General features: G+C 35.5%; 1 protein-coding gene across 5 annotated transcripts in view; it reads right to left on the reverse strand.

Annotated features, from left to right (window-relative positions):
• Positions 1 to 6,672: 6,672 nt before the first annotated feature.
• Positions 6,673 to 26,180, reverse strand: part of GRIK2 (glutamate ionotropic receptor kainate type subunit 2) — a 445,391-nt gene continuing 425,883 nt past the window's right edge. For 4 of the 5 annotated variants that reach the window (XM_074819452.1, XM_074819453.1, XM_074819455.1 and 1 more), the window contains one exon: positions 6,673 to 11,656. In XM_074819452.1, the coding sequence (XP_074675553.1) occupies positions 11,492 to 11,656 (165 nt within the window). In that variant the 3' untranslated portion in view covers positions 6,673 to 11,491. Of the gene's footprint in view, positions 11,657 to 25,748; positions 26,099 to 26,180 lie in introns of those variants that run through there. The other variant, XM_074819454.1, reaches the window with a different exon arrangement.

Consider the following 26,180-nt stretch of genomic DNA (forward strand, 5'->3'; position numbering starts at 1 on the left):
AGAATACCTACAGCAGGGCTAAAAAAGAAGTAATATCCTTTTGGGAGATGGGGATGCTTAACAACTGTTTGAATAAAAAAGGATCATGTTCTTGAATCTTGATTAGAGACAAAGTGTGTTTAGTACAAAGCTTGATTTATGAAACAGGAGCCTTGAGACCATAAGGGATTAAATCAGACTTTGGTGTAAGCTAAATCAACATCAGGATTTCTGTAATGAAAAACTACATGGTTGATCATACCGTCAGGCAGATTTGGGTGGAGTGAACAAAACTTTGGTCAGGGTCTGACACATCTACAGTGCAAGCGGAATTGGTTTGGCTGATTATATGTTTCCTAGAGATTTCTTCATGTCACTGAACAGAGCCACTTATTACCAATTTATTGGTTTCATTTTTTCTGTGCATAGAAATCAAACTACAGAGAAACACTCCCACGTTCTCATAAAGACAAATGCAAAATTATTTTCATTTTATGTTTGTGTTGCAGAAGATGTCACCATTTTGTGGGTTTTTTTACAGAAATGAGACGTGGATTTTTCTTTCTCTCTGGAAAATGTATTATTATGCGTTAAGTGAGATATAGTTTCTCAAAAACTAATGCTATCCTTATTAACATACAGAAGTTACTAGGAGAGTAATAGCAGGCAAAGCAGTATAAACTTGAAAGAGACCTGGTCTGTACTGAAGAAAACTAAGTATTGCTATATTTCTGTCCCAGAGAGAGTCTGGATAGCAGAATCTGAAGATACCAGGGAAGAATGGATATGGAATAAAAGTGAGCTTTCCACAAATCATAGTTCTCTCTTACAGTGATAAAGGAAGAAGAATAAATACCAGGGAAAAGGAGAGATAAAACGACAACAATAAAAAATAAAACATGATCTGAAAAATTGTGCCTTCAAGCAATTTAACAGCATACTTTTTTGGGCACTGTAGAGACTTTCTTTTTTCTTTTCCCCAGGAATGTTTATTATTTGTGCTTGTGGGTATCTATGTTTCACTACATAGAATAGTAATTAAAATACTAATAGCTGGTGACTGCTTTGGAAAACAGCATTAGGCTTAAGATGGTCCAGAAAAGGAAAATTCTGATTCAAAGCCATTCAAAAGTGGTGATACCGTCAGTGTCTTTTTCTGTCCCCAAACCAAACATATGTTGTGATTTTCCCTCTGCTCTGTTGCAGTCTCCTCACTCCATTTGCAGTACTCCAGCTTCAAACAAGTCAGAGAGAGTACTGAGTCCTCACACTGAACAGAGCTGAAAACTAGGACTTGGCTGGCTTGAGCACCTGATACCAAGTCAGGGAAAGCGTACAGAGCAACTCTGGGTGCTCATTAGCAGAGGTGCTGGGGGGTCACCTGCTGCAGGGCCCCCCTTCCCAAAACAGCTGTACGTAGGAGGGCTGGCTGGCATCCAAGTTGAACAGGCACCCCAGCTGCGATGCCAGGGCCAGGCTTCCTGTTACTAAAGTTGTGATAGAACTCACACAATCCAGCATAATTTTCCAGTTCTCTTCAAGTACAGAAATGTGCTCTTGTACTATTTTTGTTACAACTTGGGGAAAAAAGGGATCTTTACATAGGGGAGACTAGATTGCTCTCATTGCCTACAGCAGTTGGTTGTGATAATGCATAGCTCACTAAGGCTTCTCATGAGCTGGAAACTCATCTTCCTTCCCTCCTTTTCATTCTCAGTTAGTTTTCTGCAGGAGCAGAGATCCCTCTCATCATATGGCCACAAAAAAAAAAAAAAAAAAAAAAAAAAAAAAGTATGATGGCCCAAAGGAGGGAATGTGGTTAAAAGACTAGAAAATGGAGAAAGAACAGAATCCTTTTGGCAGCAACCTGGATTTATGCTGTATTCAAACAGCCATGTAACCACAATCTACCCATATTAAGTAAGGATTTAGGAGACTGCAAACACACACTTTCTGTCTAATTTTAAGCAACTCACTTTTCATTGTGTCACTTACTCCATTCCACAAATTGGAAAGCAATACCCTTTGAGGTCATTATGAGGATGTAAATATTAATGCTGTAGGAAATCAAACACTGTAATGAAGATCCCCACTGGAAATATATGTACTAAGTAAAACTATTACAAGGAAAGTTAAACCAAAAATTTTGTTTACAGGTATTGAGGAACACAAACAAAATATCTGCATCTCCAACAGATGGAGATAAAAATATATGAGTAAATTTAATCCACAAGCTGTTTTAACAGTCTCCAGTATTTAAAAAGGACATGGGCTACATCTTTGAAAACTTTCTTAAAAAAATCCATAATTTTGAGCAATTATTTCAGATTTATAACAAAAATTATGCATAATTTAGTTATTTGAAAGTCTTTAAAGAAACTGATACACTGCAAGGCTTTCATAATTAAACTAGCAGACAAAAATGTACTCAATTGTAATTATGAATCATCTAGATTATTAAAAAGAAAATTTAAGAGAAGTAAATGATGAAACCTCTTATCAGCCACTTGCTGGTTATCTGACAGGTTTAAAGAGAGATTGATGAAAGTTTAGAAACAGGATTAAAGATTGCTAATGAGAAGCCTATAAAACAAATTTCACTCAAGAATAGGCAATATTATCTGCCTTTTTATACACTGAATTTTAATGAGTGCCTTAACAACAAGTCTTTGGTAGATAAATCAATATTTATATTTTCATGCCATATTTATAATTTTTAGACCCATCTCCTAACACGTTTTGAAATAAATAACTTAAACTACATTTACTTATCCTGCTTATCTTCACACATCCATTTGTCACTTTGAAAAGATACAGCCTAGGAGGCCAAGAAAGTAAGTTTCATGTAGCAGTCAGTGCATCAATATATATAGTTCATGAATAATCCCACCATACCATATATGAGTAAGCCCTGAGCAACACAGGCTAATGTGGACTAACACATATCAATTGCTGTAATTTACCAGCCCAAATATTCTGTTAAAATTCTCATTAATTTCATTTAAGCTGGGCAAGGTGTTAGATAAGTGGTATGATTACAACATACTCAGTCACCTTCATAATTAATTGCTATGAAAAATGGCTGACCAGGGACAGCATCCATTTTAAAAATGAATCTGTGCCACCAATGGGGTGCTGAACTCACTGGGCTTAGGAGCAATTATCTAGTTATCGTAACCTTTTCCTAACAAGTGAGATACATAAACTTGGTTAAACTCAAGGCCTGTAGCATTTAGGACATTCAAGCAAAGCTCACACTGTTCAATTTTAGTGTCAAAGATGTCAATATTAACTATAATGAGTTAAGAGCCCAACATCCTAACAAACAGATGGAAAATCAGGTCATTCAATTATATCCTAGAATCAGACTCCTTGTAGTTCATCTAACAATTACTCATCCATGGATAGCTTGTTAAAAAGACCATACTTCATTGTATCATCCATTTAAAATATAATGGCACCTTGTAGTGTTTTTTCAGAGCAACAGTTTAAGAATAGCTAATTGATTTATTATATTGTTTGTGGTTTTTTACCACAAACAACTGGAAGAAGCCTCATGTTCGCAAACCCTTCAAGTCCTCATGGGGACTTGAAGCACCCTGATATCTTCTGAAGAGACAACACAGCAGGGCACAATCAACCCGTGAGATTTCTACAGTGTTTTGATGATAAAGTCCTGACACAAGTGTTGGAAGAGTCAAGAGGAGAGCATCTCCGCTGGATCTCATACTTACAAACATGGAAGAATCAGGGTGTGAGACAGTATTGGCTACAGGTGATGGATTTCATGATTCTGAGGGAAAAGGATCAGGGCAAAATTTGGATCATAATCCTGGCTTTCAGGAGAGCAGAATTTGGCCTTTGGAAAAGTCTGAGGGAGCTGATGGATGTCATTGTGAGGTCACTCTTGATAAGCTTTGAAAGCTCATCGTGGTTGGCAGAGATGCCTGACTGGAAGAAAGAAAATGTCACTCATAACTTCATGAAGGGCAATAAGGAGGATGTGTCAAACTACAGGCTCATAAGCCCCATCTCCATCCCTGGGAAGGTGATGGAGAAAATCCTCCTGGAAAATATTTCCAAACATATTAAAGACAAGAAGGTGACTGGAAGTAGTCAGCATGGACTTACAAAGGGGAAATCATGTCTAACCAACCTGATAGCCTTCTATAATGAGAGGACTGGCTTCATGGTTGAGGGAAGAACAGTGGATGTTGTTTATTTTTACTTTAACCAGATTCTCAGCATTAACCCCCATAACAACCTCACAGAAAAACTGATGAAGTATGGACTAAGTCAGTGAACAGTAAGGCAGATTGAAAACTGGACTAACTGTCATGGTCAAAGGGTTAAATCAGTAGCAGAAAGTCCAGCCACAGGCCAGTAACTAGTGATATATCCAAAGGGTCGATACTGGGTCTCATACTGTTTAACATCTTCATTAATGACCTGTATGATGGGACAGAGTGCATCCTAATATGCACATTACACAAAGAAGTGGTTGATAAAGCAGATGTTTTTCAGAGGGACCTCAACAGGCTGGAGATATGGGCCAACAGGAACTTCATGAAGACGAACAAAGGGAAATGACAAGTCCTGCACCTGGGAAAGAATAACTCCATGCACCAGCCCAGGATGGGGGTCAAGTAATTAGAAACCAGCTTTGCAGAGAAGGACCTGGGTGTCCTGGTGGACAACATACTGAACATGAGCCAGCAATGTGCCCTTGCAGCTAAGAGCAACAACAGAACCCTTGTTTGCCTTAGGAAGAACATTGCCAGCAGGTCTAAGAAAGTGATCCTTTCCCTTCTGGTGAGATGCATCTAGACTGCTGGGTCCAGTTCTGGGCTCCCCAGTACAAGAGAGACAGGGACATGACAGAGTATGGCCTCCAGCAAAGGGCCACAAAGATGGTTAAGGGATCAAGCATCTGTCATATAGGGAGAGGTTGAGACACCCGGGATGTCTCAGCCTGGAGAAGAGAAGGCTCATCAGAATCTGATGGGACGAAGATACAACCAGACTCTCAGTGGTGTCCAGTGAGATGATAAGAGGCTGTGAGCACAAACTGAAATGCCAGAAATTACCTTTAAATGTGAGGAAAAAAAAATATTTTTCACTGTAAGTGTAACTGAACACCACAACCTCTCTGTTTCCATCCTTGGAAATATTCACAACCTAACTGGACAACAACCTGGGCAATCTGCTCTAGTTGACCCTGCTTTGACATGGGGTGTTGTACTCAACGCTCTGCAGAAGGTCCTTCCATCTGGAGAAGTCATTGGACTCAGAAATTAAAAAACTCAATGATTTTGTGATTTTGTGTCTAAGAGATGCCTCTATAAGTTCACAAGTAATTTTTACTTATCACAAATGGATATTTTCAGTATAGACATTAATGCATAGAATGGTTTAGCAGATGTACCTATCAGAAATTTCTATTGATCGACCTGAATCTCAATGGCCCAGCCAGTTAGCATGGTTAAAACATAAAGAGAATGATATGGTTACCATCACTGTGTCAGGTTGCTTTCCACTCCCTGGGCTTAGCAGCCAGCAGTCTACTTGTGGGAGACTGGCAAGAGACAACCTTTGTCATAAATACATCATAAGGTTTGAAATTGTACCTTCAAAACCAAATCATTATGAATTTGGTCTGTGGTGGATGATGTAGCCCAAGGAACACTAACAATAGCTCAAACTTTTACCAGTCTTCAATGTTTTCATATAATTTTTCAGCTAAGTTTAATGTAAGACTAAGCATCTTATTTCCTCCAGGAAAAACTCCTACAATCATAGCAAGGAAGGAACTCTTAAGATTTTTCCATTATTTTTAGCTCATGCTAGATTGACTAACGAGCTAGAAAAACTATGCATACTTTCTATGACAAGGAAAAAAAAGCATTCTCTTGGCTCTGAGAATTCCTGAAAGACATGTCTATGTCTAATTTCCAGTGTACACTTCAACATTCAGAAAAATAAAGTTCATCACTACAGAGTGGCATTCCTTGAAGAAGAAAAAGGTAAAAGAGAAAGCTGATATGTTTGTCCTCAAGATCAGATGCATTGTTTCCTTTTGTTTATCTACAGTTAGCTTTTTTGTCAAATTCCCACAATTCTAGCAATCATAGAAGGCTAATGTTGTTGGATAGGAACAAGAGGAAGTATATCTTTAGTTTTAATTAGAATTATCTTTCATAGAAAATTTCTAATTATGTCCATAAAATAATTAATAAAATAACATTGGCATAGATTTTGACGTTGAGAAGCTTGTTGATCTAAGTGGACAGATACAATCAAGGAAGGTAAGGTGCCTGGTGTTCAACTTAACAAATTGCTTAATCATAGTTTTTCCAAGATTAAACCAATTAAAAGTTCTCTTTTGCAAATGTCATTCTGCATATAACCCTTCTTTTTATGTGTTAGACTTTTTTTTTCAATTTTTAATGCAGCTGATTTCATATTAAAACTCTTATAGAAGCTATATGGACATGATGTTCTATATGCCTATATCCCAACCATGTAGGGAAATTTCCAGCAAGATGAGTCAGCATGATGGCTTCTTTGGGTTGGTTTTATTATTTTTATTTTTTGATTATTCTATTGCTGTAGTGATTAAGATTTCAGGCAATGAGCTAAAACAATATATTACTAGACTGGCAGTCAATCAGATCACTATCACTTCAAACATCATTTAAGAAGATCTACTTTTTTATTATTTATATAGCTCCATAGTTCATGGTGCTACACAGAACAAATCAAAGACAGATTCCCTGCCCCCTAAGAGCTTACAGTCTAGGCAAATACAAGAACAACAGGAGAAGATAACACAGGCAGGGGACAGAGAGGGGTAGTAAATGAAAAGAAGGACAATTAGATTACAGTCACATGAAAAGCTAGTGTGTTCATCTTGGTGAATACAAACTGGGGAGATGAGGTTCTTGAGTAACTTTATTTTTAATTAGAACTACATTTTCTAGGAAAGCCGGAAGAAAAGGGATTTGAAAATAAATTTGAAAGTGTCAGAGGTGCTGTAGGAAATCAGAGAGGCAAGACTGGAAGGGAACAGGACACTAACATATTTGAGGTTGGAAAGCAATGATCTTGGATGTCAGATGAGACAGCCTCAGCGATCCTTTCTGTTCCTACACATCTTTGAAAATATGACAAAAAGAACAATTGCTACTGTACATCTCAATGCAGGCTGGTATCTTATCTTGTCTTTAATACTGTATCAGTACACATTTAGGGCTGTATTTGACAAAATTTTGATTCCTCTGAAGTAGGAGTTTTGACACTGCTTTCAAAGTAGTCAGTATTTCAATCACCGTATTTTGTGATTGTTGATGTATTTGGAGACTCTAATGTATTTGGAGACTAAGTAAAGTTGTGTTTAAAGTACTTTAAATATTTTTCTAATATCCTTAAGATAATCATAATACAGAAATTATTTAATAGCATTATCTTTTACCTCTTTGTATGCCACTACCTCTGCTCATAACTCTTTTTTCCTGAAAACATTTTTATATTGTAGAATATCAGGGCACTTCTCCTACTTCTATTTGAGGCTTTGGAGTTGGTGGGGTTTTTTTCTTCATAAATTATGTCTTTTCCATTCTGAAATACTAACTAGTTAGTGTAGTAGGGCTTAACAGTGTTTTTGGTTTTTTGGAAGGCTTTATGGATGAAACCAGGAAGGATTAATGCACAGAGCCTCAAATAATATAAACATGAAAGAAAAGGTTCTTTCAAACCTATACTGAATTCTTCAACTGAAAATTGAGATAGAAACTTCAGAAAGTAATATCTCATACAAAACCTTCCAGATACTCCCTGGATATGTTTGTGTTTATGTAATGTGAGAATACTGTGAAATGGCCTGCTGATGTCTATAACAGGCCAAATCCTCTTTTATTATAAAGCACCACTTGATTTCATCCAACTATTTAGCTCAGCGTTTTCATTACCAGTCCTTCAGAAATGACACTTATCAATAAGCTGAAGGGTTTTTCTGTCATTTATTCTGTAATATCCACATAGTTATGTATTGCTATATAGCCATGCTGAGACAACCTGAAGATCTAAATTGTGTGTCTTGACAGTCCTTAAAGATTATAGATGTCTATCTTCCTTGAAACAGAGTTAAAAAAAAAAAAAAAAAACAAAAGTCCTGTTCAGTTTTTACCTCTAATTGTTACCCACAAAGTAGCACCATATAATTGAGTTATAACCGCTTTAAAAGTCTTCTCTAGAGTGACATTCAAGGTTAGTCAGAGAAGCACCCATCATCCTGTCCTGGGAAATCAACAGACTAATTGAGTTATTATATGAAACCACATAAAGCAGTTATGTACTGATTCTGAATCTTCATGGGCCAGATACTCACTTGATTTTAGCTGGTGTAGTCCATTGATTTCAATGACACTAGAAATTGATACTACATGAGAATTTGGGAATTTGGGAATAAGCGTTCAGAGAGGCCTTTCAAAATGTGAAAGTTTTCTTCAGAATTGAGGAGTTCCTTCACAACAGTGAAGGGAAAATTAACCATTGAGTTTTTTTGAGTACAAAACTACCAGTAGTATTTTCTACTACTTTGGATGTCAACTCTTTGTTAGTAATTTTTCCTTAAATGTCTTATTTTCCTGTGAAAATACAGAAATAATTACTAATGCACAGCAAAGTAACAGTATGAATTAGTGTATGATTTTTAAAAAAAGCCATTATCCTACTATGAATCTGTGTAGCCATGCATTTCTAGTCTTGCTCTTAAATACAAATCTCCAGTTACTTCAGATATTTCCCTTAATAATGGAAGGCTGAAATTCTCACTGAAATCTTAATTAAGCCACACTACTTCTGTGTAAGGATTTTTGTTCCTTGGGGGACTTTGACCCAATAAAACATTTGGGACATATTCAGCATTCACACTTACTTTGGCTCACATAAAGCTTAATGAGAATTAGCCATGTGCATCAAGGTGAGAATGGAATCCTGCTTATTTCAACACCCTTAATGGAGAAAAGAAAGGTTTGTTTGAATATAATACAGCATTTTATTACATGATTTTACAAATTTTATTGTAAATCATCAATCAAATGCAATAGCCAATTTTTTTTTTCCATTCCAAACCATCATAATTAGGAGTTTTCATTGTGTTGTATGACAGTTGCTTTCTTCCCCTTTTTATTTTAAAGAATCAACTTAAACTTAAATATGTATTACGTAAGTATACTCATTTTCAGAATCTTTGCTGAAGGTGTTTTTATCTTGTTTATACTTCAGACAAAGAAAACCTGTTCTTTGTAATCACATGAATGGGGATGAAACTCTCACAAATATAAGAGAATTTGTTTTCTCAGTCCCTGTTCACAATGGAAATGGCCAGCTCAGTCTCTATGAAGATTTATGAGAACTGGGTAGCAGACACAAACCTCCCCCTTCCCCCCAGATTTCATGATATAATTTCTACAATTTGAATGATATAACTTCTATTCCTGTGATAGAAAGATGATGATTAAATTAAGCCCCAGTAAACAAATCATCTCATTACCCACCAATGACTGATTATCTATGATAATTGGTTTTTTTTTAAATTAATCAAATGAAATATTTTCCATATAAAGACCATCTTCATAATCTTTTTTTGGTTGACATAACATTCCTACATAGCCCATCCTATACATTTTTTTGAGATACAAATAAATTTACAGTAGACAGAGGTGCAAGATTCAGCATCGGTAGGGCAGTATTTCAAAATGTTATGTTCAGGAACTCACCACAAGCAGGACATATAAATTAGCTTTGAAACAGCTAAGAGCCAGATCCCGCAAAAACTTATCACAATGTTCTGTACTGGCTTCTCTCAGAAATCCAAGCAAACTGTCTGGACACATTTAGTAGCAAGAATCAGCAGGATAGGGCACTAAGCTGAGGTTACGTACCAGTACTGACATAAAGTACTGTACATGTGTTGCTCATATCACACAGCAAGAACAAAACAACTAAAACTGACATAATTTTAATGCTTTTTTTTTTTTTTTAATTTTGTGCATTGGATTCAAACAGCAAACTGAGTGCACTTTAACCTTTATCACAATGTGGTCAAGAGGTCTGTGTCTTTTACCATTTACACACAATTGTTCATGACAGCATGTTATCAGCCTAGTGGAAACCAGGGGTGTAGCATGGTAAGCAGTGGTGGTAGTGCACCTATTTTTTATATTATCTAACTTGAAAATATGTCTCTTCTAAGATTCCTTTTTCTTGATAAAAATATTTTTCACCAAACGTTGGTGGTGCACACGCACTACCATTCATGCTTGGCATCACACCCCTGACAGAAACACATGTTCTTATTTTGTTGATAAAAAGTATTACAAAAATTTCCATACAAAAACTATTTTCATAGAAATCTTGCATTTCCACAAATAAACCTGAACATTTTTTTTTGAAGAAAAAAACTGCTCAAGAATTTTGTTCATTTAGTACTGTGACTGTATTGAAAAATGCAGTCCTCCTTAAAGTTCTCCACATTCACTTCTTTTAGGTGACCCATCCCACATCCAATATTAGCGAGAATTGCACAGGCTCCATTGAGTTCAATTAGTAGCAGGAACAAGGGTTTCAAAACCCATGCAGGCTAAAATGCAAGCCCTCTATGTGTGAAATACACTGCTTCCCGCCCCCCTCCCTTTTTTCACAATTAAAGAAAAAAAGTAATTGCTTATATCTAAAGGTTGTAAGATACATTCCTTTGTACTAAGGAAACTCATTCATCTAAAAATTGGGTCAAAATTATGGATTTTTTTTGTTGTTTTTTTTAGATCAAAGTTCCAGCCCAGACAAATTTAAGTTACTGATCTTTTTTTAAAAAAAAATTAATATTTATTTACTTAGTTCAGTGACACAGACAGTCCAAAAAGCAGGTGAGCATCCTTGTATTTATCCTTCTATTCATGGGATTCATGTTTCTTCACTTTAATATTTTTCCCATCCAGGAAGCTCATATTGCCTGTCCAGATGGTAGTTTCAGTCTACCAGCAGTTACCAACTCTTCCATGCTTGGAAGTTCAGAAGAACATATGGTTTCTTGTTCCACTACAGTTCTGAGATATTACTTTTACTAGACTCCTTCCATGGTTAGTATCGTTTTGGACATTTATTCTCCATCTCCTGGCAACCGTTGAACTTCAAAAGGAACCTGTAATTTCTCACTGAGACTGCATTTGAAACCAGCCACAAAACTCACATGGAACATTCATTCATTTAGAATGGTGGAAACCCATGACGAACAGTGTAACCCCGCATAACTTGGTTGATCCATGATGCTTGTGATTCGAGTCTGGCCATTGCAACTGCTGAGATCACAGAGTCTCTAGTTCATAGACACAGCGGCATGAGGTAACTCATTTTATTTTGCACAGGTTGCATATTTCCACAGGAAACATTCTCGCAAGGTTGTTTGGAAAAAAGATGACAGTTTGTGCTTGGGGTATTTGGCTTCCCAGCTCTATGCCATGGTTTCTTTACCCGGCAACCTTCTGTCGTTAAATGTGTGCATGTTGATAACTTCTTCTGTCTTCACAATAACGGGGGCCTGTGGCTTGTGTTTTAATCGACGCTGACACTTCAGAGACATCCTTAGCTCCTCTACCATGGCACTACAGAAGGACCTCTACAGAGGAAAATAGAGGAAGAAAAAAAAAATCTGTAAGAAATGTCTAGCTGCAATGTCTAGAAGCAGATTCACTCTATTGGCACAGTCTTGTCAGTCCTGTAAGTGCTTTGTCTCAGACTGGAGCTCATTAGAAATTGCTGTCTTTTAAAAATGCATCACATACTAAAATGACTTATCAAGCTGTGATGACTCAGTGAAAAAATCACCTTGTCTCTACAATTATTTATCTGGCAGCTACTAACTATGGATGCGTATGATACATAAAAATATTTCAAACAGATGTTCTGTTAACATAGGTTAGCCTTACAGGATAGCATCTGAATGTAACATGTATATTAGGTATTCAGTAAAATCTCCTTGCCCATATTTCAAAATAATAATTTAATTGCTATATGATTTAAATAGTTGTTCCTCAACAAATCAACAAGCCTTAGTATAGGAAGTTTACCTAAATTAGTGCTTAAATACTGTTAAAATGCAGACTCATTACTGAAAATTATTATCTACTCCATTATTTTTAATATTCTCTGTTTCTAAACACTTCTTCCAATACTGACTGTCTTTTGCAGAGTATATATTTGCAAAAAAAATTCAGTTTTGTTGATCTTCATGAAGAACATATTATAAGAAAAACAATTTATTAACATGTTTTCATCAAAAGCTAGATCCTCAAAGCCCTTTTTCCATTGTATAGTGCAAGAAATTTGAAAAATATAACAAAATCTCCCTTATTCCCTCAGTCTGACTGAATTTTCAACTTCTAACAATGTGCTGAGCAATTAGCCTCTCCTCAGTGTGAGAATTGGAGAAATATGGATGAATATTGGATGAGTATGAGAATTGGATGAAATATGGAAGTAAGGAAGACAAGTCTCAGTTTTGGGGTCTGTGAATTAATCATTTTTTTCATATACTTTAACTTCAATGTTTTCCAGCTGATGGAATCAACTCAATAACATATCCCAGAGCCTGAGATGTTATGACAAGCCCCTGACAATGGCTGTCACCCAAAGCTAATTTGAGGTATAATTTAGCCTTTTGTATTTTGTTTTCTTAATAACTAATCTCCAGTCCAGGTAAATGATCTGGAAAAAGAAACAAAAAATAAACCAGAGACAGAGCACCTAGAATTACTGTAAATATCTCTTGATCATTGTTTGATTTTGTGTGATTAGTGGCAGATCATCAGTCAATACATAACAGTCTAATTTATCTCCCAAATCAAGAACTCTGCTTTATTTTTAAACCGTTACATCTCCATTGTTCATATAAACCAGGAGTTTGGAGATTAGATCCAGAAAATATTTAAGCACCCCATCCTACCTAGATCTTTGGGACCCTCATTGAAACTGTGCTTATCAAAATCTACATTCAGCTTCCAACCTCCAGGGCTGAAGGCACTCTGAGCAGTAAGGCACTCAGTTTTCCACATTGAGCTTTATAGGTTTGGCATTTTGCAACAGTCAGTAGAAATTCTGCTAAACACATTGGTGCTTGCTTAGTCCTGGATCTCATCAGAATTCGTGCTGAAGTTCTCCATGCATAAGGTCATCAATGCAGTAGGTGTACTCTGAAAGGACCTAAGAAATCAAGTTCCTCAAAAAAAGTCACAACTGCTAAACGAGGACACATGACAGACATTACAACTTTTTTCTGTGCAGCCATTCATCAGCTGGAGCATTAGAGCTGAATGTAAGATACATTACAGAGCATCAATTCAATAGCGTCTTCTGTTGGAGGAGATTTAAGCTTCAGAGTATCAGCAAAGGACTATAACCTACAAACATTAGACCATTTCAAGGTAAAAACACTTGCAGTTTCCACCTACTGGTCCTGTTCCACCTTTCACTGAAGCAATTAACAGAGGCAGAACGGGAGAGAGGAAGAACATGTCTTGTTCTGTAGATTAGGTATTAGAGCACACAGTGGCAGAAGAAAGGCTTCAGTGGTAGTTCCCATTTCAGTGGTGACTTCAATATTTTTATGCAAAATCCTGTTTAGTGCAAAAGAGTGCAAACATGAGTTGTCTTAGTCATGTGTTGGAACTGAACCTGAATTCCCCAAATCCTGAACAAGTGCCCTCTTCCCTAATCCTTTGCATGAATAAGGGAATAGGCCGGTGGGAAGGAAAGGGTAATCTCACTCTGGCTGTGATAGCCTTCCTTTCAAACATTCCTTTCCCTGTCTCAGTTTGAAATAAAGGAATGACTACTCAATTTATGATAGAAAGGGTTTAGCCACCTACAGCTAAGAACGATTTAAGTTGTGAATCCAAAGGAGAGGAAAGTATATGTCTCTGTTGCATGCACAACTCCTTCAGAGGTCAAAGTTCAAGACAAAACTCATCGTTTGTGGCTGGCATTTCTGGCTGGTGTGACTTCTGCAATGGACACTCAGTAACAATCCCTTTTAAAAACGTTCTGGTGAACTGGGTTGACATCCAAGACACAGCTATGGTTTTCATTGTGTGAATGAGGTGGCTAAAATTTCTAATTCCATGGTCTGAGCTGTAATATGTCAGATCTTCATGCACAAGTTATCTTTGCTTAGCATTGAGTAGAAAGCAGGAAACTGTACCTCCTTCTTATCCAGCTGTACTTCAGAAGAGAATATTCTCTTAGACCTTCTCTTTTTTTAAGAAAGTGCTGTTGCTTAACATCAGAACTGCAGTTATGATTATGAATCTGAAATTAACTCTGAAACCTTTTAAAAGGGCAAGATTTAATTTAATATTCCTTAATGGCTTACAGGCTAAATTGCTAAGACTTGCAGATCTTGGTATTTTCACTATATGGGGAACCTAGCACATAACTCAGGAATTTCACGGGGAATCCATTAAGAAGTAAATGCTGCAAATCTCAATGTTACACCACCTCCAGCCATTATATGGCTCTCACCTCTGGAATCAAAGACCTAACTGAAACATTCTGAGGAACAAAATCCTTCTAAATTTAAAAATGATGCATTAGGACTTAACACTTTCAAGATTGTGTCCCTTGTCTTTTTTTGCCAAGACATCTAACAAGAGTGCCAAAACAGAGTGAATCCTTTTCAAGATGCATCAATCCACCAAAACCTTTTGCAAAGATCTGCAAACACTTACCAAAGGGTATAAATTTTTAGGAACAGGATTACAATCAATAGCCAAGAGGTAAGAAGATACGTGCACTTGATGCCAACATTGTGAAATATCCTGAAAATGAGATCTTAAGAAACTTGCCAACACATTTTGTCTGAGAACTTTACCTGGATCTGAAAACTCATTAAATAAGAAATGTTGGCAAGACTGACAGTCTTATAAAGGAAGTTAACACAATATTGAGATAGTTATTTTATATAGAAAATTCTTCCATTCTGTGTTTTCAAATTATTTTGTATAAATTAAGTTAATGGGAACTTATCTGCATATATTGTATTAAAAATACGATTTAATTACTTCATTTACTAAGTTTTTTATCTATGCTGTCTTTTAAAATATCAAATGTCTAAAAATAGTAAACAGTATTAGCTGCCAGACAGTACCATTGATTTGGTAACTGATCGCTAAGAGAAATATTACATATCTTTTTTTTTTTCAAATTTAACTCACTGAAATAGTAATATATTTTAAAAAAGAGTAATTCAAGGCTATGTAGAAGTTCATGACCTGGATCCTTATTCTTATTTGGGTTCTATCTGAGAAAAACAAGGAAGAGTTTTCCACATATTCCAAAATCATATTCAAATAAAGTTAATGAAGGATTTCTTTATGTTTAATCTTTTTTTTAATAGAAAATCTTTTCTTGTCTCATTTCAATTCGAATCTGTGTATAGTCTCCATTTTCTGTACAGTTAAACTTTGTGTTCTTTCACTGTCAGAATACAGCTTTTGGAGTAATAAGACAAGAAAAAAAGAAGCAGCTCTAAAATACATTTTTGTGACAGATAAATGACATTTTCAGATATGATTTTAGAAAATATAATCCAATGTCTTGATCCTGAATTCAGATTGTTAGGGAAAAGCAGTGAAATTTTACAGAACTTACAGACTATTTTTCAAAACCGTTGTCCATTGAACACTTCTAGTATATGTTACAAGACTCTCCACATAATTCAAAGAAAATAACCTTTTGCCCCCAACTTACCTTTCACACTGCAGGCATGTTACGAGAATATCAGCTATTATTGATTTTTCACCAACACTTACACAATCATACGTTGTCTTCTTACATGTTACCAGCAGATAAATGCTGCCTCCAAGTCATCTTAGATATAATCAAATAGTAGAAGAGTTGAAGGAAGGCGTACAGTTCTCTAAACAATAGTGCAGTTAAGTGCATCTATTTTGTTGCAGCAAATTGCTATATTAGAAAAAAAGAGCTGCAATTCTATGTGGGAAGTTCAAGTGTACAAAAGAAAATTTTAATCAGAACTGTAGTTCTCCTTTTAACACAAAGCCATTCTGAAAAATCTCATCTCCTTAAGAAGAGTAAAGAAGCAACCTCTTTCATTCTTTGCCACAGCTGACTGCTCACAAGTCACGTAGAATCAAGATGATAATTTTGTGAAATGTTACCACTGTTTAAAATCTAGATAGCTTGTGCATGGCTTTACTGTTTGAGAAAAAAAAAAAAAAAAAAAAAAGTATCTTTGCATGTATGCAATAATATGAAAGGTAGACAATATTTAAACTGTTTTCATTATATTGCTCTACAGGAATTTAGAAAGGTAATTAGAAATCATATGAGCATTTGTTAGACATAGAATTACAAAACTATCAGCATAGATTTTGCTTTTAACCACCTAAAAATGCAACAGGAAGACAGGAATGGCATTCCTGCACCACCCTTAACATTCTGATTTAAGTGAGTGTTTTAAATATAAAAGTCTCCGATCGCTTTATATTTTATGGGTTTTTTTCCCCCTCTTTGATGAAGTTAATATAAAGTTGACTGTCAACATTCAATAAAAAACTGTAAGGTTTACTCAGAAGTTCTTTCCTTCCAGTATTGTGTCAGATATTATTTGAAGCCTTCTTTAATTTTCTTAAAGCAGTAACAGCAGTAATCCTGCATTGTCATGCTATGTTACAGGTTAGTGTTCTAGCATCTAGTAAGATATATAAACCAAACTGGTTTTTATCCTCTTGGAGTTATCCGAGAATGAATGCACAGCCCTACCCTGACCCTCCCTCCTATTCAGTTTCTGCTTCCATATGCCACTCCTCCAGGGATTTTGAATGTGTATATGGAAAACCTGTCAATCTTAAACACCCTAGACAGAAACATGAATCATAGCAAAATGTTGACTTAGGATCACAGACATGAACAATTAACGGAATGAAAATAACCTCAGAAAAAGAGAAATCATAGTTCATTGTAGCTGAAGCGTTACCATTTCAAAAGATGTTAAAGTGTGCTTGTAATGATCAGATTTTTAGGTTGCTTAGTTATATACCTAGTCTTAGATATGATTGTTGATCGCAGGTTGTACACATATATATGTACACACAAATATATCTCTCTATAATATGGTTACATTAAAAACATTCTGCCACAGACTTTTCTGATGTAAGGCATTTTCAATCCATTGCAAGGATAATGCGCAAGTACACTGCAGATTAAGCTCACACCAATTAGCTGAACATATCACCAATTCTCAATTTCAAATTTAGCAATTATTGGTAACAGTGGAATGAGTAGCCATTTTAAGAAGTTATTTTCCAGACAAACTGTATGAGAGATTTCATTGCTTGCTCAAATAAAGACAATAATATCAAGCAAAATGAAAATTTTAATTCCATAAATTAATCTTTGCTTCCACCACAGTATCTACAAAATCAAGACTGTAGAGTTGTTCCAGACAGCTTGACTGGGTTGAATGCTGATTGTTTCAAGGATGTTTCTAGCTATTGTATGGAGATGATCAACAAGAATCTGATGGGACTGATCCTTCCTGTAACAAAACAACTGATATAATCTTCCACGGGCTGAAGTGCTCACTGAGTTTTAGAGTTATGCGATGAACTTAGATGGCATACAGGACCTCATTCCAGGCCACTTCTAGCATACATTGTTAGTATCTCCCAGTGGGACAATAAGATTCCAGTTGCCTTAAATAAATTATGAATTGATGTCGAAAAAAAACAATTCAGCTACTCTCAAATTCTAAACTTTATTTCCTGACAAAATAAAATGTTCTCTGGTGGAATACAGAGATGTCTGGTAAAGCAAGTCTGAGTCTATTTAAAGTCTTCTGAAACTGTTTAACCTGGTTTCCAGTCTGAGTGCATCCTGACAACTACACTAGTTCTTGTGGCTGATGGGGAACTCCTATCAGTGCAGAAAGCTTTTTCAAAGGTGACTTTGTTTAGCTCTGCCAGCAGCCTTTCTGGCCATCGCACTGACCATGATGTTTTTCTGACTCACCTGTGGACCTAGGCTGGGGCAGATGGGATTGCACTTGTGTGGTTCCACTCTTTCCTCTCAGAGAAATCCCAGAGGATGGCATAGGGCAATTGCTCATCAACCCCGAGGGCTCTCTCTCATGCAGGATTCCACAAGGTTTCATCCTGTCATCTCTCCTTTCAACATGTATATGAGGCCACTGAGGAGATAATGAAATAATTTGGGCTGTGGTGTCATCGGCACGCAGATGATACACAGTCCTACTCTCTTGTCAGACCAGGATGGTGCAGTCATTTTGTGCTTCCAGTACCTGGCTGAAATAGGGGTATGATGACAGCTTAATCCAGGGAGATAGGTGCTATGTTGGACAAGAAAGGGAGGCATTCAGAAGACATTATCTACCCTTATTATTCAGTTCCACCTCTTGTGAAAGAGGCTTACAGTCTCAGATTTCTCCAGGTTCTTAAGTTTGGTTCTGGGTTTTCAAATTGGATCAGTAGTGATAAATACTATTTGCCACTCGTGTTTCAGCCAGTGACAATAATTTCTACCAGTGTGAAGCTTGCCACACTAGTCCAGGTCTTCTTCCAGAACATAATACTGCAGTCCAGTATCCCTGGACAATGGCTACAAATGACTGCCAGGTGTTTAATAAGTGTTGACAGCAATTCATAGTACTTCAGCCATGTAGCTGCCACTGACCAAATAAATAAATATGGTACTACCTATCTGATTTAAAATGATATCCAATACAACATTTTAAAGGTGCTATATGTTGTGATCACAGCTGTGCAGGGTATTTCTCTGGCTTTCAGTAGAGGTGATCTTGATTGCACTGAAATCAGTCACCTGAGATCTTGCACTCTCAGCCACTGGATGTGAAAGTTCACTCAACTGTTAAATCATTTTTGATCCTAGATCTGAATTGATTCTCTGTTCATCCAAGGAAGGTCAAGTTTGTTGATCTTCAGACATGGTGAAAGGAAGTAATGCTGATATGTAATTAATCCTTTGGAGTATGCAGCTATCTCAATTAAAATATTGTATGTAACACCATATAGTTTAATTTGAAATAGTCTATCTTACAGACACATGTAACCTTTCTTACCTGAGTTCAGCTGTATCCAAACAGCTTTTTTTAAGGTTTGCTGAGCTGAAGTCCACTGTACATTATCCATTGTAAAAATTTATATGAGTTTTATAGTTCAGTGTGATAGTATAAATCTAATATAAAATTTGGCATGGCCTCAAATCACATTGAACACAGAGAGAGTATTAGTAATAACTTAATGCCACCATTTCTACTGTTTTGGAAACACTGACTATTATAGTTGTATTGCACTACATAATATCAAAACAGTTAGCAACCATTTCTTTATAATTACATGGTTTCATCTGGCAGTCTAGGATATTTTCTCAATCTAAAAGGCCACTGGAAGTGCTTGTTGTTACTCTGCTGGTTTATGCAAAAGTCAAAGTAATCTAAATCACATGAATTAAAATGTGTTTGCTACTAGACTTAGCTATAGTATAACTGATTAATTCAAAGATTAATATTTATATATTAAAGTATTTGTATAGATGATGTGTTAAAGTAATATTTAGGGGAATACAATGAAAAATTATTAGAAAGACATGAATGTTTATAATTGAATTTTTTTTCCTTGAGAATGAAGAACATACTTTCTTCAGAGGAGCCAACAATTATATAATGTGAATGTTTCTTCTTTCTATTGATGAAGGAGAGTGAACTATACTTGCTAGAAAGTAAACATGTGAGGGTTTCCAAAAAATGTTTTCATACAACTTTAAATTTTTGTCAAACATAAATTATTCCATAAGTCAGACTTGCAAGTTAAGCCATGATCTTTGATGAATATCTATGGAGTGATAGCGAGCTTCCTGAAATTGTATTCCTACATTTGTACTTGTGCCATGGTCAGCTTTAATTCATTTCTATTCTTTCTGTCCTTTGTTTCTTGAATGATACAAATTAAGATATTAAAAATACCTCAGAATCAAGGTCCATTAGCAAATAGATATTGGTTGAGCTGCAATCAAATATCAAAATAGAGATCATGTTTTTAATGTTTTATTGTTTGCAAATTATTTTTTAAATGCTACAGTCAGTCAAATTGCTTTTTTCCATTTTTTCCATTTTTGTATTTTCATATCTTTTTTTTCTGTGAAAGGGGGGGGGGTTATGGGTTTGATTTTGGTTTTTTGTTTTGTTTTGTTGTTTTTTGTAACAGTTCCTTCCATTAGAAAATATCCTCTAATTTGTACTTAGGTGGTTTCCAAGGGGGCATTTAATTATAATTAATACCTCAACTTCAAGTAATCTGTACAGTTACACACACATAAATTAACCATACAAGTCTATACATCCACATACAGTGCTCTAGGGAGTACAGGATGATAGAAGTTCCCAATTTTCCAACTGCATATCTGCAGAATGCAACGTGCTAAAGTTGGGAAAACATTTCTTTTTATGAGCTGTCACAGTTGCTGCTGCTTTTCCCAGCCAATATTAAAAATTCTGAGGTTACTCCGTTACAAAACATGACATGACAATACAGACTACATCACTGACTGTATGTTGTATAAAACTTACTTAGGATATAAATCCCAAAGCTTTTACTTTGATTTACCAAGAATGCCCACATTCTTTTTTTTTTATTGTAGCCTGAGGAACAGGCTTTTCCACTTTAAAATTTTTTAAACTTACCTCCCCCTGGGAAAAAAAAAAATAAAAAAAATCACTAGTCTGGGATTCACTTTGGGGTTGTTCCAAAACTATTATAAATACTGTCCCAGATAACAAAGGCTTTTGATATTAAACTATTAGGAATATTCTCTGAACTCCAATAACACTGATATAACTGAATTTTTTGAGAAAGTAATGAAAAACACTTTAAAGAAAACTAATTTAGAAAAATTCAGAAAAAAAGCACAAACCATAAAATATTGTAGTAAAGTGAGAATGGATCCTAAAAATCATATTAAATTATTGTGGTAATTTTGTGCTGCGCTGATAAGATAACAATTAAAACAAAGATGGAAATACTTTCTACGTATCCTGCTGATAAAGAAGCATCCAGAATATTTCAGTATTGATTAACTTCTTCCTGTAAGACCATTCCTTATAGGACAAGTTACATGTATGCTCACCTCAATTCTAAAAAGAAACATTTTTAGACATAATGTGCGGATTGTTGAAGGACCTTGACAAATAACTCATGTTAGCATTTACACTAACTTCATGTAAACAAATCAAGAACACTTAAACTGTATTTGAGAGAAGAACAATCAGGATGTGGTGTCAACTGTATATGGTTACAGCACAATAGGTTTTTCAGCATTGTAGCCCTTGGTCCCTCCTTTCCTCTTGGGAAGGATGTTGGTCCACTACATTAATAAAACCAGGTTTCAAGATAATTTCTCAAGCCAATGCCACTTTCTCCAAAGAAACCATGACCAGGATAGGTACAAGGACAATCATTTGCAAGGGTGACAATAAGCAATGTTCTATATATTCTTGACACTGCCTTCAGCAATACTGTGAATTTCATCCTAAAATTTTCAGCAGTGCACAAGTAGTTTCTACCACACAGCTGACACTTATAGTAATATCTAATCACTGTGTGAAGATGGTAAAAAAATGGAAATAACCTCAGAGAAGACTTATTTTTTTAAGGAAAAAAAAAAAAAAGAAGGAAAGGTCAATAAATTATCAAACTGAGAATCTTCAATATATTACGCTAAATTTTAATGGTCTTCAAGGTCAGTATTTTCCCTGGCTTTTATCATAATAACATGAGCTATACAAAATTAAATGTATGAAATGGACATAAACCCATAACACATTGAAGCACATCAACTGAAAAAAAAAAAAAAAAAGGACATAGTAATTGTTTTAAATGGCTTCTGTTTCTAACATTGCTTATTCACTGCCCTCTGAGTGCCTGTTAAAACCAGGGAGCAGGTCATTCACCATCAAATGCAATTATAAAATGCAAATGACTGAGCATTTATTGTCAAGACTGGCTAGATAAAAAAGGTCTGCTTAATAACATGTTTCCAAACAGATGACATAATTAGATGTTTGTATCATAAACAATAGGAAAGAATACAAGCCTTTAGCATTTTTTAGAATGGCTGCAATTAAAAAATAGGTGAGCATTGTGACATAAATTCTATTAAAAAGTAACAATTAAATTTCCTTCTGAGAAATTAAAAGGCACCATCTTGTGGTTACTCTGAAAGAATGCAGTCAGAACAGCCTCTGGCCTGCCATTTCCTCCAACCCCTTCCTGCTGCGTCAACTGGAATGCCAAAATTCTGCCATAGACAAGGACAATGCTTTGTCATTCCCAATACTTCCTCTGAAAAAAATCTGTGACACTATTTACTAGGTAGGACTAGAGGTGTTATTTAGCTCATAGTACACCCCAGGTTATCACATTAGTCAAATGTGTGTTTGAGGTAGACAGCAAATTCTGAATTATTAGCAATTGTAGCAAAACTACACTTTATTTCTAAGGTTAAGATGAAATACTACCATAACCTAAAGTCTCTGCAGCTCAGTAAATCTGCATGAATTTTTGAGCCAGCTAAGATCAGAAACTTCTATTCCTGTTATCCTTACATTATCAAAACCAAAACATAGTTTGCACATTTTGCAGATGGTGTTTGAAATTTTTGTACACAATTTATTTCAGGCAAGAGTCAACCAGTTAAGTTTGTGCCATCTTCAAATACACAGTTAGTCTCATATACAGGTCACAGTTCAGCTTTCAGAATTTCTTGTTCAATAGAATCTTCAGTTATAAGCCAGACATTGTTTTGTATGTAACACGTGTGTATTCAAAGCTACTGATGTCTGCTTTGGGTCTAGTCCAGTTAACTGCTGATCCATTGTACCTTGTGAGATAAACTATTCAGACTGATCTTTCTCAACTCAGTTGTGCAGCTGAGCAGTGAATTATTTATCATGGAAAGTTCAATGGGTTTTGTCTTCCTTGGGAAATGTATGTAAAATACAAACCATTGTCAATTTAGTTACTGTTTTTATTGATTTTATAATAAATTATAAATAAATAACTATTTCAGAGAGGCTGATTTAACTGATGTTTAGGTTATGATTTGATCGTATAACTCCAGAAATACTTTGTTGGTGTTATTGTTTCAGTATGTTCTAAGATTTAATCTAGTATTTTGTATTATAGGAAGTCTATGACCAGATCTCCCTTAGTGAAACAAAGAGTTATGGTATGCTGCTATATGTCTCATTTCACATTATTTGAAATACTCAACAGTTAAACACTAATAAAATGTACATCTGCTATTTTTTCACAAGCAGACCTAGTTCTGACCCGCTGATGGCTCAATGAGTTTTGAATGGCTATAACTGATAGAATTGAATCCATGTATTGTTCCTTCCACATCCATCAGATCTGGATATTCTAGAAAATGCTTAGTAAATTAAGACACTCATCTTTCAAAGAAACTAGCCATAGTAAATGTCAGTGACTGACAGTCTAACTGTGATAACGTCCAGGTTTATCTTTGCCTTTGAAAGGTGTCAGTAAAAGAGGAATTTGAATTTCTCTGTGTCTGGAAAGTGTTGTAGTGGCATGAACTCATTTGTTTCCCAGAAAGACTACAGCTAGAGCCACTTGTTTCTTTTGGACTTCTGAGCATGTCAGGAACATGGATATTCTGAACTACTTTGGTTACAAGATGCAACAGTTTTTTAGTGAATAACATAATTTTGTCTGCTGCTTTTCTGAGCTCAATTATTTTCAAGATTTCACTTCTACAACTAGGTTCACACCAACCAATGTCTCTGTTTATGTCTGCACTTTAAGAGCAGGGTGACATTGAAAATGCTAAAAAAAGATATCAAAATTATACACTTGAAAACTACATTACCTCCCTATTGGAAGTGCAACAGTATATTTTGTAAACATCAAAAAGCAAACACACATGTTAATATGGCCCTTTATATCCCAGGATATTCTATATATTCAGCAGCCAGAGTTATTTGATTTCTTTTGTTTCCTTGTTGTTAACATGACCTTTGATCTTCCCTGCTTACAAATGTTGACAAGAATTATTCAAATGCCAGAATGATACTCTGATTCTAAAAGAATGAAACTATAAATGTCACCAAAAATAGGTGCCACCTCTCTCCCCATGGGATATCCAGGGCAGCATTATTTGCATGGTTCACCCAACAGAGGACATGTAGAGATTGGAGACAGACGACAGTACTGTTTATCTCCCCTTTTGCTGCTGCTAGTCCCTCTCCCAGGCAAAGGGAATCTGCTACATTTGGAGAGGATGGAGGAAGACATTCACTGAAGGTCTGTGGGTGCTTGAAAAAGAGTGTGTGAGGGGATGTTGCAATAGGCCATCTGTAGGGATGCTGGCATCATTTTTCTGTTAATTTCATTCCATACGTCAAGTTTTACTGAAATTTCAGTGGTCTCCTGACATCAGGGTATGTGGGTGTGATGGGTAGGGGAGGGAAAGTAAGAGATTGGCAGCAAGGAGGAAAGAGAGGAGAGACACCTGACTCAACTGCTTGAAATTCATTCCTAACTTCTTAAAGTATCTCAGTACTTGATGATGAGACCTTTCTGGTACAAAAGTACTGCTAAAAGGTCAGATACTTACAGTCACTGCTATCTCTATCCATCACTAACAAACAAAAATAAAAAAGAAGCAAATAAAAAAGATCCAAACAAACACAAAATCATAGGGCTTACAGAAACAAGTACTTAATTAAGAAGTTTCTGTTTCCTGACACGGCTTCCAACATCTTGTTATTGTCACGTAAGATATGCATTCACACCCTGCGAAATACTGAACTCATGTTACAAGATTATTATCAAAACACTCTTATTTTTCTAGGTGAGTGCTTGTTAAAAATCCAGAAAAGCTAAACCGAATTATACTGATGTTCATAAGAAATCCATATATGCCTTAGGAATGGTTAAAAATTATTGAGACTTACATGGGTTACTTAAGCAACTGGTATTTTTTCCTCACAAATTCATTTCAGAAACATAACATTCCAATAGTATGTTAACAGAAAAGCATCAGCCTGTAGTATCGTAAAGAAGAGAATCTAAATTTAATTTAATAAAATGTACCCATGTTCAAACTGTGTTTAGGACTTTGCAACCTCGCACTGCCTTTGTGTGTATTAGAAAAAGACTTCTCAACAGTATATTTATAACAGGACACTTGCATACCAAAAGGTTGCCTCAAAAGAAGTGAAAACAAACTGTAAATTTTCTGAGTAATAATTCAAGTTACAAAAACTCACCAGCAGCATCTGGAAAAATACCAAAAAAATATAGTTTTTGAATTTACTACTGATTTTATTAAATTAAATTTCTAAATAGAAATATAGAAATTGCCATAGGTCACAAGCTCCTCAAAAGGAGAAGAAAAAAAAAGACCTAGTAAAATCAAATCATTTCTCTCAATTTTTAAAATTCAGAATTTGTCATAGCAATAAAATATACAGTTTGAGTTTAGGTTTAAACATGATCACATATATATATATAAAGATTTATTTATTTATTATGCAAAAATGATGACTCCAATTAAGAATTTCACAAAATATTAATAGTGTTGGTACAATTACAGTATTATGGTTGTATAAATTGCAAGTACAGAACAAATTAACACTATAATTTTCAAAACTGAGTCAGTTCGAAATTGCAGGACATCATATCAGTAGTAAACCCACCAAAAAATCATGCTGATCTAATCTTTTCCAGATGCTACCAGGACAATTTTGCAAGTATAAACTTCTGTAACGAACATTTCTATAGTGACATTTTTAGATTTTGACTTTGAGCTACAGACAGTTTGTCTTTTGAAAATCAGAATTATCTGTAGATTAATTTGTTTCCCATTACAGTTTCGGATTTCTTCTTCATCCATAATATTAACTGCAGTGAACTTCCAGGAGTAAAAAGCTGTCTTTTTTCAGGCTTGAATAAGAGGAGAAATAGTCACTTGTCCTGAAATCTGGCTACAATTAAACACATTGAAGACAAATTAAAAGCTGTAAATGTAAAACTTTGGGTAATTTGCTGAGATCCTTTGTTATACAA

The sequence above is a fragment of the Strix aluco genome, chromosome 3 (assembly GCF_031877795.1).
Source record: "Strix aluco isolate bStrAlu1 chromosome 3, bStrAlu1.hap1, whole genome shotgun sequence".
In the NCBI taxonomy this organism is placed as follows: Eukaryota; Metazoa; Chordata; class Aves; order Strigiformes; family Strigidae; genus Strix; species Strix aluco.